This window comes from Salvelinus sp. IW2-2015, unplaced genomic scaffold, assembly GCF_002910315.2.
Source record: "Salvelinus sp. IW2-2015 unplaced genomic scaffold, ASM291031v2 Un_scaffold1366, whole genome shotgun sequence".
Lineage (NCBI taxonomy): Eukaryota > Metazoa > Chordata > Actinopteri > Salmoniformes > Salmonidae > Salvelinus > Salvelinus sp. IW2-2015.
This window is the reverse complement of record NW_019942860.1, coordinates 51,059-65,065: the sequence shown is the minus strand read 5'-3', so window position 1 is coordinate 65,065 and position 14,007 is coordinate 51,059. Positions and strand designations below refer to the sequence as shown.

Genomic DNA, 14,007 nt, shown 5'->3' with positions numbered 1-14,007 from the left:
GACATTAGTAATGTTATGGGGAGAGGTTCCATTTGGGATGGACATTAGTAATGTTATGGGGAGAGGTTCCATGTGGGATGGACATTAGTAATGTTATGGGGAAGGTTCCATGTGGGATGGACATTAGTAATGTTATGGGGAGAGATTCCATTTGGGATGGACATTAGTAATGTTATGGGGAAGGTCCATGTGGATGGACATTAGTAATGTTATGGGGGAGAGGTTCCATGTGGGATGGACATTAGTAATGTTATGGGGAGAGTTCCATGTGGATGGACATTAGTAATGTTATGGGGAGAGTTCCATTGGGATGGACATTAGTAATGTTATGGGAGAGATTCCATGTGGGATGGACATTAGTAATGTTAGGGGGAGAGATTCCATTTGGGATGGACATTAGTAATGTTATGGGGAGAGGTTCCATTGGGATGGACATTAGTAATGTTATGGAGAGGTTCCATTGGGATGGACATTAGTAATGTTATGGGGAGAGGTCCATGTGGGATGGACATTAGTAATGTTATGGGGAGAGTTTCATGTGGGATGGACATTAGTAATTGTATGGGAGAAGTTCCATGTGGGATGGACATTAGTAATGTTATGGGGAGAGTTCCATTTGGGATGGACATTAGTAATGTTATGGGAGAGATTTATTATGAATATCATGCTGGCCATGTTGTATGTTGTATAAAGTCACTGCCGGACAGTTTGTTTGTTTGTTTTTTTTCTTTAAATTTTCTGAAAGATATTTAGGATTGACAGATACATGACAAACACATGCCTTTATGTACAGAGAGCAGATTCTATGGAGAACTTTCTATTGACTGTTTGAAACAGATTGTTTTTGATACATGGGCTGTTGCTGTTGGGTCTATCAGAACTCAATAAATGTATTTTCTGCTTTGATTTCCCTTGTCATTTTTTTCTCTTACATCTCTACATTTGCAAAACAAGGAACCCCATCAGCTCAAGCCCATGATTCCACTAAGGGCTCTATTCAATCAGATCAGCTTTATCCGACATTCTGACGGTGTCAGAGGTGGAACTGCGTTAGAGCTGTCGAATCCACAAGCGGCTCCTGGCGTTATACCTAAAGCGGACATTGCCATTGGCTGCACGGAATTGCAGTAACAGAAATCCCATGCAGCCATGTTTATAAATTGGAACACAGGAATGTGAGATGTCACCTCCATTAGGATGATAGATGTAATCTACCCCTCCATTAGGATGATAGATGTTATCTAAAACTCTTAGGATGATAGATGTAATCTACTCCTCCATTAGGATGATAGATGTATTTCTACTCTCATTAGGATGATAGATGTAATCTACTCTCCATTAGGATGATAGATGTAATCTACTCCTCCATTAGGATGATAATGATCTACTCCTCCATTAGGATGATAGAATGTAATCTACTCCTCCATTAGATGATAGATGATAGATGTAATCTACTCTCCATTAGGATGATAGATGTAATCTACACCTCATTAGGATGTAGATGTATTAACTCTTAGGATGATAATGTAATCTACACCTCCATTAGGATGATAGATGTAATACTACTCCTCCATTAGGATGATAGTGTAATCTACACTCCATTAGGATGTATATGTAACTACACTCCATTGGATGATAGATGTAATCTACTCCTCATTAGGTAAGATGTATTACTCCTCATTAGGAATGATAGATGATAGATTATCTACTCCTCATTAGGATGATAGATGATAGATGTAATCTACACTCATTAGGTGATGATGTAATCTCTCCTCATTAGATGATAGATGTAATCTACTCCTCCATTAGGATGATAGATGTAATCTATCCATTAGGATGATAATGTATCTACTCCTCCATTAGGATGATAGATGTAATCTACTCTCCTTAGGATGATAGAGTATCTACCCTCCATTAGGATGATTGTAATCTACACTCCATTAGGATGATAGATGTAATCTACTCCTCCATTAGGATGATAATGTAATCTACTCCTCCATTAGGATGATAGATGATAGATGTAATCTACTCTCCATTAGGATGATAGATGTAATCTACTCCTCCATTAGATGATAGATGTAATCTACCTCCATAGGATGATAGATGTAATCTACTCCTCCATTAGGATGATAAGATGTAATCTACTCCTCCATTAGGATGATAGATGATAGATGTAACTTACTCCATTAGGATGATAGATGTAATCTACTCCTCCATTAGGATGATAGATGTAATCTACTCCATTAGGATGATAGATGATAGATGTAATCTACTCCTCCATTAGGATGATAGATGATAGATGTATCTACTCTCCATTAGGATGATAGATGTAATCTACTCCTCCATTAGGATGATAGATGATAGATGTAATCTACTCCTCCATTATGATATAGATGAATAATTTAATCTACTCTCCATTAGGATGATAGATGATAGATGTAATCTACTCCTCCATTAGGATGATAGATTTAATAATCTACTCCTCCATTAGGATGATAGATGATGATGTAATCTACTCCATTAGGATTGAAGATGTAATCTACTCTCCATTAGGATGATAGATGTAATCTACTCCTCCATTAGGATGATAGATGTAATCTACTCCTCCATTAGGATGATAGATGTAATCTACTCCTCCATTAAGATGAAGATGTAATCTACACCTCCATTAGGATGATAGAATTGTAATCTACTCCTCCATTAGGATGATAGATGTAATCTACTCTCATTAGGATGATAGATGTAATCTACTCCTCCATTAGGATGATAATGTGAATACTCCTCCATTAGGATGATAGATGTAATCTACTCCTCCATTAGGATGATAGATGTAATCTACTCCTCCATTAGATGATAGATGATAGATGTAATCTACTCCTCATTAGGATGATAGATGTAATCTACCCTCCATTAGGATGATAGATGTAATCTACCCTCCATTAGGATGATAGATATTGTATCTACTCCTCCATTGGATGATAGATGTAATCTACTCCTCCATTAGGATGATAGATGTAATCTACTCCTCCATTAGGATGATAGATGTAATCTACTCCTCCATTAGGATGATAGATGTAATCTACTCCTCCATTAGGATGATAGGAGATGTAATCTACTCCTCCATTAGGATGATAGATGTAATCTACCTCCATTAGGATGAAGATGTAATCTACCCTCATTAGGATGAAAGATGTAATCTACCTCCATTAGGATGAATAGATGTAATCTACTCCTCCATTAGGATGATAGATGTAATCTACTCCTCCATTAGGATGATAGATGATAGATGTGAATCTACTCTCTATTAGGAATGATAGATGATAGATGTAATCTACTCCTCCTTAGGATGATGATTAATTACCTCATTAGGATGATAGATGTAATCTACTCCTCCATTAGGATGATAGATGTAATCTACATTAGGATGATGTTTAATCTGAGCTTCATTATTAGTATATGGTCTTGATGTTCTGAACTTCTAAGGAGAGTGGGGCGGCCGTGGCTTCGTGACAATCGCAAGAGCAGCTGCTCACCGATTTGACAGCTCCAATACCAAAACGTCTGCTATAGGACGGTTAACGCTGATCTGATTTGAATCTATACACATACTGTTAGATGACACATACACTTTATAGTCATAGAGAGATGCTTTGAGTTTCTGTGGCGTGCTTCAATTTAATCATTTCCGATAATGTTGAAAACACCATTGGCGTGCAAGAGGTTCATGTTTGAGAATAACATTAGCTACACAATCTGTCAAATGATTACCTAACCTCATCAATGTTAACTATACTGAACAGTAAAACTTACATGTTGTTTACCACTGTGTGTAACTAACAGGCAGGTTAACCCTTTGTCGTTAAAGATGGGATCTCTGGGGCGATGAGAGTAATGGCCTGTACCCTCCTCTCTCCTGCCCCAGGAGCGGCATGGCCCCCCAGCCCCAGTATGGCTCCAGCTCCCCTCCTCCCCCCCACGGCAAGGTCAACAAGCTCCCCTCCGTCAGCCAGCTCATCAACCCCCAGCAACGCAACACCCTCACCCCCTCCTCCATGGTCCAAGGCCTGACTGACAGTAAGTGTGTGCCTTACCCCTTTGTATAGAGAGATTCTGCTCCCCCTGTCTGGCTTGTCCTGTCTAGGCCCCTGTCCTGTCTAGGCCCCTGTCCTGTCTAGGCCCATGTCCTGTCTAGGCCCATGTCCTGTCTAGGCCCCTGTCCTCCCTCCACTACCCCTGCTTGTTTTTCTCCCAGTCTTTGTGTCTGGGTCCATAACTCCCCTGTCCCGCCAACTCCAGTACCACGTCCCCTCTGGGCCGATCGTGTGACACGCGTCAGGGAGGATAACGGTATCAGTCTGGGCACAAGTGGCGCTGGGGAGGGGTGTGTAGGTTGCCACTGTACAACTCTCAGCCCCCTATCAGAACGCTTCCTCCCCTGGGTCAATGGGGCGGCAGCGTAGCCTAGCGGTAAGAGCGTTGGACTAGTAACCGAAAGGTTGCAAGTTCGAATCCCCCGAGCTGACAAGGTAAAAATCTGTCGTTCTGCCCCTGAACAAGGCAGTTAAACCCACTGTTCCTAGGCCGTCATTGAAAAATAAGAATTTGTTCTTAACTGACTTGCCTAGTTAAAATAAAGGTAAAATAAATAAAACATTTAAAAATCCCTGAGGGACTCTGCTCCTCCACTCTGGGGCCTCTCTCCAGGGCTGCAGGTCCTGTTCTCAGGTCATATATTGTTGTTGGCGTTTCCAGTTCACTGTTTTAGTAAGACATGGCTGAGCATGTTCCCCGTCACCTCATGTATTGTTGTCGAGATGCCCCCGCCCGCGTCTATCTTATGTAAATAATACACAATCTCAGAGAACGTTAAGAGTTCTTACATTTGTCCAGCCTCATCTCTTAGGGCTGAAAAAAACAAATGACAGATTGTGGCTTTAAAGAGAACTGCTCACAGAAGCTTCTGGAGGGACACTATGATGCTCACTGCCCCTAATCTACATAAATATGGTAACCATGGTGCTGGAGATACATTTGACATTTTAAAAACGTCAAAATTGCCCCCTTTAAGAGTCACTCACACTAGTCTATGTGATTCTCTAGTGACTCTGATGATTGGCCACATTGGCTAACAGTAGATTGCTTCCTTTTATAGAGATAAAACGATATCCTTTTATAGAGATAAAACGATGATCTCTATGGTTTCTCTAGTGACTCCGATGATGGGCCACATGGCTATGAATGCTGACATGTCGGCCCTGAGCCCCGCACACATCCTGCAGCCCCAGTTACCCATGGTGCCCAGCTCCCACTGCACCCCACCGCCTCCCTACCCTATGGACAGCAGCATCTCCAGGTACCTAGCTAAACAACCACCAGTGGAGGCTGGTGAAGGAAGGACGACTCATAGTAATGGCAGTAATGGCTTATAGTATCCATCTCTGTTTGATAATGTTCCATTCATTCCATTACTATGAGCCCGTCCTCCGATTTNGACGACTCATAGTAATGGCAGTAATGGCTTATAGTATCCATCTCTGTTTGATAATGTTCCATTCATTCCATTACTATGAGCCCGTCCTCCGATTTTAAAGTGGCACCAGCCACCACTGATAACCACCCATCTGTTGATGCTCTTGGACAGTTGTGGGCACTATAAAGTCAGGACGAGACGCAATATTGACAGAACAATTTCAACGCGGCTCTAAAGCGTCTCCTAGCGATAGTTTGTCACCAAAACCGCTCTAACATAGTTCTAAATAAATGGAGTGTCTGCACCTGCTCTCTGAATTGTTGAACGTTCTTGTCTAACACAGTTATTACAAGAATGCTACGGTGCTATTTTCACTACTAACCTGTTTCCCTTCTCTGTGTCCCAGCTTTCTTCTGCGGCTGGGCTGCGCAGCCTGCCTGGACTGTTTCACAGCACAGGGCCTGACCAACATCTACCAGATCGAGAACTATAACTTGGAGGTGAGGCCTTGCCTGTCGCACACACCGCACCTGTGTGGTTAAACTCAGAGAGAAGGGTCAGCTGGCTTCAAGAGGCCTGAGCCTTCGTGTAAGGCAAGAAAAAAAAACATTTATGAAAAAGGAACGTTTTATCTGCAGTCATCTTGTCTATTTTTTGTATGCAATCAGAACTACTCATTTTTTGGGGGGGCTGCCTGGCGCTGAGCCTAGCCTGAGAGCATTGTCTTCTGGGAGATGGTGTCATTCTAACACGTCAGCGTTGCCATGAACTATCATTGCAGACGGATTTATCGCGCTATCTGACGTAAGACAATGGTCTTTTTGGGCTGCCTGCTGGGGCCCCTGGGCCTAGCCTGAGAGAGAAGACTAAACAAGGCTAAAGAGACTAACCCCCAGTGTGTGATGTCATCCCCGTCCACAGGACCTGTCCCGGCTGAAGATCCCGCAGGAGTTCCAGCACGTCATCTGGAAGGGCATCATGGAGCACCGGCAGAGCATGGAGTTCTCCCCTCCTCCCCACATCCTGCGTACCTCCGGCGGCGCCTCCACCGTCAGCGTAGGGTCCTCCGAGGCCCGCGGCGAGCGGGTCATCGACGCCGTGCGCTTCACCCTGCGCCAGACCATCTCCTTCCCTCCGCGTGACGACTGGTCCGACTTCTCCTTCGACCTGGACTCCCGACGCAACAAGCAGCAACGCATCAAAGAAGAGGGGGAATAGAAAACCTCTCACTCTGGATAGAATTTCAATCTAAGGTGCACTGTTGACAAGCGCACTGCACCAATGGGTCTGTAAAAAGGCCATTTCCCTGACGTTCAGAGATCCCTTTTACAGTAAACGCTGTGGATGCCGGCTCAAGCGCACATTATCATTAAAAGTCGAGTGCAGTACGCTTGTCGGCAATGGGCCTTGGCTTGAAGCCCCGCCTCTGTCTGTCATACACCTGTTGAAGCCCTTTCTCTGTGCCCTTCTGATGTCATACACCTGTTGAAGCCCTTTCTCTGTGCCCTTCTGATGTCATACACCTGTTGAAGCCCTTTCTCTGTGCCCTTCTGATGTCATACACCTGTTGAAGCCCTTTCTCTGTGCCCTTCTGATGTCATACACCTGTTGACCAACCACACTCCCGTATCACGGTACAGAACTAGGAAATCTCTGCTTCAAAAGTTCTCTGGGTCCGTTTTCCTCAAAAGCATCTTAATAAGGCTAAGTTCATTGTTAGAACCCTCGTTTTGGAGCAGAACCAAAAAAACATTGTTGGAAGTTGTTTACCGACCTGGCTCAGACCAGCTAAGTGCGTCGTCATTAGACTAAGTTACATCGCGAAGCGGGAAAACCGGACCCTGGTCCGATATCCTAAATAGCAAATAAAAATGCACTTATTTTATTGAAAAGCCAGCTAGAGGATGAGACAAATTGTGTTTTTAGAAAAGATACATTTCATATTTTTTTTTATTTTTTTTTTTTAAATCAAATTTCTTGAGACAAAGCTCTTAAATGCTTTTGTGATTTGCTTTGATATTGTTTTAATACGTTTTATAATCCATTCCAATGTTAAAGCATGACTTTAGGAAACCTTTTGGGGGATTTGTTGTTGGGCCATAGAAGGTGTATGACCAGGATTCAATCCAAAGTGCGTTAGACAGATGAGACCTTCAAAATAAAGATAGAAAAATGTATTTATGTAGGTGCTTCTGTCTTGCTGTTGACCCACTTAGCAAACATCTGTCAACTGCTACCATTTCATAAATAATAATATACGATTATAAATTCACAAATATCCCAAAGTACAACAAGATACTCATTGGACAGTTTATTAGGTACACCCATTTAGTACCGGGTCAGAACCCCTTTGCCTCCAGAACAGCCTGAATTCTTCAGGAAATTGATTATACAAGGTGTGGTGTTCAAACGTTGCTCAATTGGTATCAAGAGACCTACACGTGTGCCAGGAACACATTCCCCATACCTTCACACCACCAGCCTGTACTGGGGCGATGGGTTCACGCCAAATCCATCCGTGACAAGGACCAACGAGTTGTGCGTTCCGAGATGCCGTTCCGCACACCACTGTTGTACTGTGTCGTTAATTGTCTGTTAGCTTGCACGATTCTTGTCGTTCTCCTTCGACCTCTCATTTCGTCCACAGGTCTGCCGCTGACTGTATGTTTTGTTGCACCATTCTCGTTAAACCCTAGATACTGTAATGCACGAAAAACCCAGGAGGCCGGACATTTCTGACATACTGGAAGTGGCGCGCCTGGCACCAAAGATCATACCATGCTCAGTCACAACGAGCGACCTAACGTTCAATCGAACAGTACATGACTGCCTCAATGCCCGTCTGCCTGCTTTTATATACCGAGCCACAGCCACGTTACTCACTGTCTGTAGGAGCGAACCATTTTCGTGAACGGGGTGCTGTACCTAACAAATTGGCCACTGAGTACATTCATCAATTTAACACTTCAGCTCCGCGATAAGCTTGCTGTTGCCATGCCAATGTGACATTATACCAGCTACAGTGTATATAGAGCCGAGGGGGGAAATTATTATATTTTCACCTACTCTACCATATTAACCGATTATGCGTAAGTACAATAGCTTTGGTCCAATTAAATGTTGCATTGTTGCTAGTGGTTGTACTAAACAATCCTCTATATACACACGTTGCTTTAGTTTACATTGTGAACCTAGCTAGCCAATATAGCTAGTAGTAGTAGCTTCTTGATTTAGTAAAATAATCAGTGGTGTGTGTGTGTATATAGTCGAGGCCATATGCAACCAAATGTAACTTTATTTTCGCATTTCAATTCACATGATCTAATAAATGCGTGGATCAACAATTGACGCAAAGCAAGCGCAACACGGATAGAGAAGCAGCTTTCATTGATTTCAAAGCATTTTTCCTCAAATGCGAATGCTCAATATGGGACGCCCGATAGCTAATAGTAGCAGGGAGGTTCTCCAGTAGTAATCTGGTTACATTGTTTAATTTGGTTTCGTTATCTAGATCGCCAGTTGTCTCATTCATTCACCGTTGCTGATCAAGGACCGTTACTAAGGAAGCTAGTGTTGCTGATCAAGGACCGTTACTAAGGAAGCTAGTGTTTCTATGGGGCTACCAGCTACATTAGCTTGTAGGCTAGCGGACTTTTCATACGTTTTGTGAAGACATATGTACGACCTCCGAAAACATTACTGAATTGAATATGGTGCTTCTCCACCCGCTTACCTTCAATATAAAGATATATATATATATATTTATCACCGATAAATACACCGATACATGTATTTATCGGTGCTGTTGACCGATAATGGCAAACTTCTCAACTGCCATAGTGCAAAGCCCACCAGAAGAAGTAACCTCACATAACAGGCGAGTGGAGGCCTCTAGTGGTCATATTGGTACTTCACCATATACTGCTAAATACGGGCCAAAAAATTTGAAATACTCATTACACTTCGGCTCAAGCCTAAATGACCATTAAGAGTATAATGCTCTGCTCTTTACTGCGCCTTGGGTTGAATCCCGATCTGTTGCTCTAGACTGGACTGTCGTGATTGCCTGCTGTTTTTAGTCCACGACACTGTTTTTACCTGCTGGTCACAAGCCGGTCTTGATTGTATACATTTCAAGATATTTTTTACTTTGTGTCAGAGAAAAGTGTTATTATATAATTTGTTTGGTTGGATTGGTTGATTTTTTTTTTACCACAGAACAAGTTATTGCCTTGTATTGTGCGCCTGTGTTAACCCTTCTGCTTCCAGGATTTTCAGAAACCTGGGGATTTTGCAACCCTATTGTTAGTTAAACCATTGTGTTTATAACTCTTGGGGGAAGTTACTGGAATAGTTTTAGTTAAATCGTGTTTATAACTCTTGGGGAAATTACTGTAATTTTGCTACCCTAGTGTTGGTTAAACCATCGTGTTTATGACTGCTTACTGTATTTCTACGTGAATGAGAATGCATCATCACACAAACTTTTATCTGAAGTATTTACGTTACTCATTACGTAACTGAATTTAACAGCTCAACACGCTCATGGCCCTTGAGGTGATATCAATAACGTTACAGATCTTGATATTGTCCAAAATAGCACCCTACGGTCGAAAGTAGTACACTGTATAGGGTGCCATTTGGGACACATTTTAATTGCCTGCTTGTTCTGCCATCTAACGCGGTGTACAGTCTTTTGTATTTTGTGGGTCTGTTGAACATTTACTGGGCTATATTTCTCTATTACAAAACGATCCTTGAGATTTGTATTGCTGGATTTTTGGAACCACATTTTGTAAACTGTTTTTTTTTGTTATGGATTAACTTGATGGCCCAAAATATTGAGATTATTGTATATACATTTGTATAGAGTTCTTTTCTAAAAACGAGTTGCTGTTATGTATTTTTTACAAAAAAATAAATAAAAAGGATTTGGCTTAGAATAGTGCATGGTTAAAAGCCATTATGGTACAAAAGGGGTTTGGGTTATTTGTATTCATTTAAATGAATACGTCACTGTTCTCACAAACGGTCTGTGTAGTGTTGCCATAAACATAGTTATATAATTTCAATATTAAAAAGTGTGATAGCATGTTCATTCAGTGGTTATGAATGACCCCTAGTATGTCATTATGTTGGTACATTGAAAGCAGAACCTAGGTACTGTAATCTGCTGTTCCACAATTTTTGTAAAATGAATTGTAAATATGTTGCAATGTACTTATTTTGATAAACAAAATAAAATATCCCAAGTTATCAACTGCTGTTGGAGTTTGTAATATTTCATAGGGTCAGTTTCCCCCCCATTTCCATTAGTGACACTAAAAAGTGCAGGTGGCCTTACATTAAGCACAATAGTCAATTCTTGGCAGTACTAAGTCAACCTGTGTACACTGTGTGGTCTTTGAGAGAAAGACAGACACGATTAACATAAGCAATAGGTTTATTATGTTTCCCCTGTGGCCAGGGGAGGTGCTAGTTGAGTGGCCAGGGGAGGTGTGGCCAGGGGAGGTGCTAGTTGAGTGGCCAGGGGAGGTGTGGCCAGGGGAGGTGCTAGTTGAGTGGCCAGGGGGAGTGCTAGTGTGAGTGGCCAGGGGAGGTGCTAGTTGAGTGGCCAGGGGAGGTGCTAGTTGAGTGGCCAGGGAGGTGCTATTGATGGCCAGGGGAGGTGCTAGTTGAGTGGCCAGGGGAGGGTGCTAGTTGAGTGGCCAGGGGAGGTGCTAGTTGAGTGGCCAGGGGAGAGTGCTAGTTGAGTGCCCAGGGGTGGTGCTAGTTGAGTGGCCAGGGTGGTGCTAGTTGAGTAATAGTGGCCAGGGGTGGTGCTAGTTGAGTGCCAGGGGTGGTTGTAGACGTTGAGTGGCCAGGGGTGGTGCTAGTTGAGTGGCCAGGGGAGGTGCCTAAGTTGAGTGGCCAGGGGAGTGTGCTAGTGTGAGCTTCAACTAGTAAAAGAGGGGAAGAAACCTTGTGAAACCGACGTGAGCTTGCAGATCAGGCTTATTTTAAACAAGGCTAGAACAAAGTTGTACCACATGGTAAATAAAATGGTCCTGAAGGAAAGTAAAGTCTGGATTCTTTTTATAATTTAATAAAACACTTGAGATTCATGAATGCAGCAAATTGATCCAGATAATACAGAATATTTTTATGAATGCCACTATTTACACACAAGATTGGATTGAGCTTTAAATCAATATCAGTTCGTTCACATGTATATATATTCAGTAAAAAAATTGTCAACTTTGTTACCTTCTGTCCCACTGTAGACAGAGGGGCCTGTTCAATTGTGGGAAAACAAGGGAGCAGTACCTGAATTTTGTCTAATAAGAACACATTGTTTTCCATTGCAGAATGCTTTGCTACAGTGTGTCCCTACTGAACACCACCCCAGGTATCTGACAGATTCCCTGTCCCTCCACCTCAGGACAGAGTGTAATAGGGCCTGTGTTCAGTCTACCGGTCAGTCAACCGGTCCACCTGGGTTCTGATAGGTTAGGGATACTAGAGTCACTTCGGCTTTCCACCTGGTTCAGGATTAGGGATACTAGTGACTATGCGGTCAGTCTCTTCCTGCCCACTAGTGGTCTGTCACGTCACTCCGCCTGGTCTGTCACGTCACTCCGCTGTCTGTCACGTCACTCCGCTGGTCGTCACGGCACTTCCGCTGGTCTGTCACGTCACTCCGCCTGGTCTGTCACGTCGACTCCGGCCTGCGTCTGTCACGTCACTCCGCCTGTGGTCTGTCACGTCACTCCGCTGGTCTTCACGTCACTCCCCTGGTCTGTCAGTCACTCCGCTGGTCTGTCACGTCACTCCGCGCCGGGTCTGCACGTCCTCCGCCTGGTCTGTCACGTCACTCGCCTGGTCTGTCAGTCGTCGCCTGGTCTGTCACGTCTGCCTGGTCTGTCACGTCCCTCCGCCTGGTCTGTCACAGTCCCTCCGCCTGGTCTGTCACGTCCTCCGCCTGGTCTGTCACTCCCTCCGCCTGCTTCAGCGTTCCCTCCGCCTGGTCTGTCACGTCCTCCGCTGGTCTGTCACGTCCTCCGCCTGGTCTGTCACGTCCCTCCGCCTGGTCTGTCACGTCCCTCCCTGGCTTGTCACGTCCCTCCGCCTGGTCTCACGTCCTGCTGTCTGTCAGCTCCTCCGCCTGGTCTGTCACGCCTCCGCTGGTCTGTCAGTCCCTCCGCCTGGTCTGTCACGTCCTCCGCCTGGTCTGTCACGTCCCGCCGCCTGGTCTGTCACGTCCTCCGCCTGGTCTGTCACGTGCTCGCCTGTCTGTCACGTCCCCCGCCTGGTCTGTCACGTCCCTCCGCCTGGTCTGTCACGGTCTTCCGCCTGTCTGTCACGTCCTCCGCCTGGTCTGTCACGTCCCGCCGCCTGTCTGTCACGTCCCTCCGCCCTGGTCGCGTCTCGCTGTGCACGTCCCTCCGCCTGGTCTGCACGTCCCTCGCCTGGTCTGTCACGGTCCCTCCGCGCTGGTCTGTCACGTCCCTCCGCCTGTCTGTCACTCCCATCCGCCTGGTCTGCACGTACCCGCCCGCCTGGTCTGTACGGTCACTTCCACCGCTGGTCTGTCACTCCCTCCGCCCGGTCTGTCACGTCCCTCCGCCTGTGTGTCACGTCCTCCGGCCTGGTCTTTTCACGTCCCTCCGCCTGTCTGTAGTCACCCCCTGTCTGTCACGTCACTCCGCCTTGTCTGTCACGTGCACGTCACCGGTCTGTCACGTCACATCCACCTGTCTGTCACATCACTCCACCTCTGCCATGTGTACCACCTCCATGGTCGTATACCTCTGCTCCTCATCTTCACCCCCCAGGCAGTACACTCTGCTAGAAAGCACATAGTTCACCACCTGATATGCTCGGTCGACAAGGTCGCGACCCGTCCCCTGAACGGCCTGAACCGCTTCTACCGCCTCCACAGTCTCCTCCGTGATCAGCAACCGTCCTCGATCTCCTCGGCCGGCGGGGCTGGACGGGCCGGAGCTCGGGGGGGAGATCGGACCCAGGATGGGACGGCGTGTTCGACCTGAGTACCCTGGTTGTGAAACTGTAGCGTGTCTTTCTCCAGCATGATCTTCCCCGGCAGGAGGTCGCCGTGGTACTTGGTCATGTGTTCCGTAGGGAGCGGGCATCGATGTGGGCCTCCTGGCACTCGGGGCACACGTAGGGTCGCTCGCCGGTGTGGGTACGAACGTGTCTCTTCAGAGAGCGGGCGTCGGCCCCAGGCTACGCCGCACGTCAGGCACTCGAAGGGTTTGACTCCTGAGAAGAGAGGAACCATGTTTAGAAAACGGGAAACACACAGCACTACGTTGTAGTCCTACAGACTCCTTATCCTCCAGCCAGCCAATCAACGCCTGTCTGTAGGTGAGTGTATTTATTAACATTAGAAAGCCTCGTTGGACCCCCCCCCCCCCCCCCTTCCTGCCATTGACGCCCGGTCAAATGAAGAAAACTAAATCAGTAGCCTCAACATTGTGATAAGCACCAAGTGTGCTTGACAAATAGTGAAAATCAGGCAACTCCTCCTCTTCTTT

General features: G+C 45.3%; 1 protein-coding gene, 2 long non-coding RNA genes and 1 pseudogene across 3 annotated transcripts in view; 2 read left to right on the top strand and 2 right to left on the bottom strand.

Annotated features, from left to right (window-relative positions):
* The window catches only part of LOC139024329 (uncharacterized), a 4,187-nt gene extending 4,020 nt beyond the window's left edge, over nt 1-167 (top strand). Inside the window, exons 2-3 of the long non-coding RNA XR_011475619.1 lie at nt 26-65; nt 105-167. This is a non-coding gene — a long non-coding RNA (uncharacterized lncRNA). The remainder of the gene's footprint in view (nt 1-25; nt 66-104) is intronic.
* LOC112070562 (tumor protein 63-like) overlaps nt 1-10,730 on the top strand; it is a 24,766-nt gene extending 14,036 nt beyond the window's left edge. The window contains 4 exon segments of the mRNA XM_070439030.1: nt 3,923-4,074; nt 5,209-5,353; nt 5,877-5,970; nt 6,392-10,730. Of these exon segments, the coding sequence (XP_070295131.1) occupies nt 3,923-4,074; nt 5,209-5,353; nt 5,877-5,970; nt 6,392-6,688 (688 nt within the window). The 3' untranslated portion in view covers nt 6,689-10,730.
* A 985-nt stretch (nt 10,731-11,715) lies between these two features.
* LOC139024328 (uncharacterized) lies at nt 11,716-13,252 on the bottom strand. Its single transcript, XR_011475616.1, has 2 exons — nt 13,198-13,252; nt 11,716-12,170 (listed from the first exon to the last, which is right to left on the bottom strand). It is a non-coding gene; the product is annotated as an uncharacterized lncRNA (long non-coding RNA).
* Nucleotides 13,253-13,257: 5 nt separating this feature from the next.
* LOC112070561 (zinc finger and BTB domain-containing protein 11-like) overlaps nt 13,258-14,007 on the bottom strand; it is a 35,661-nt pseudogene continuing 34,911 nt past the window's right edge.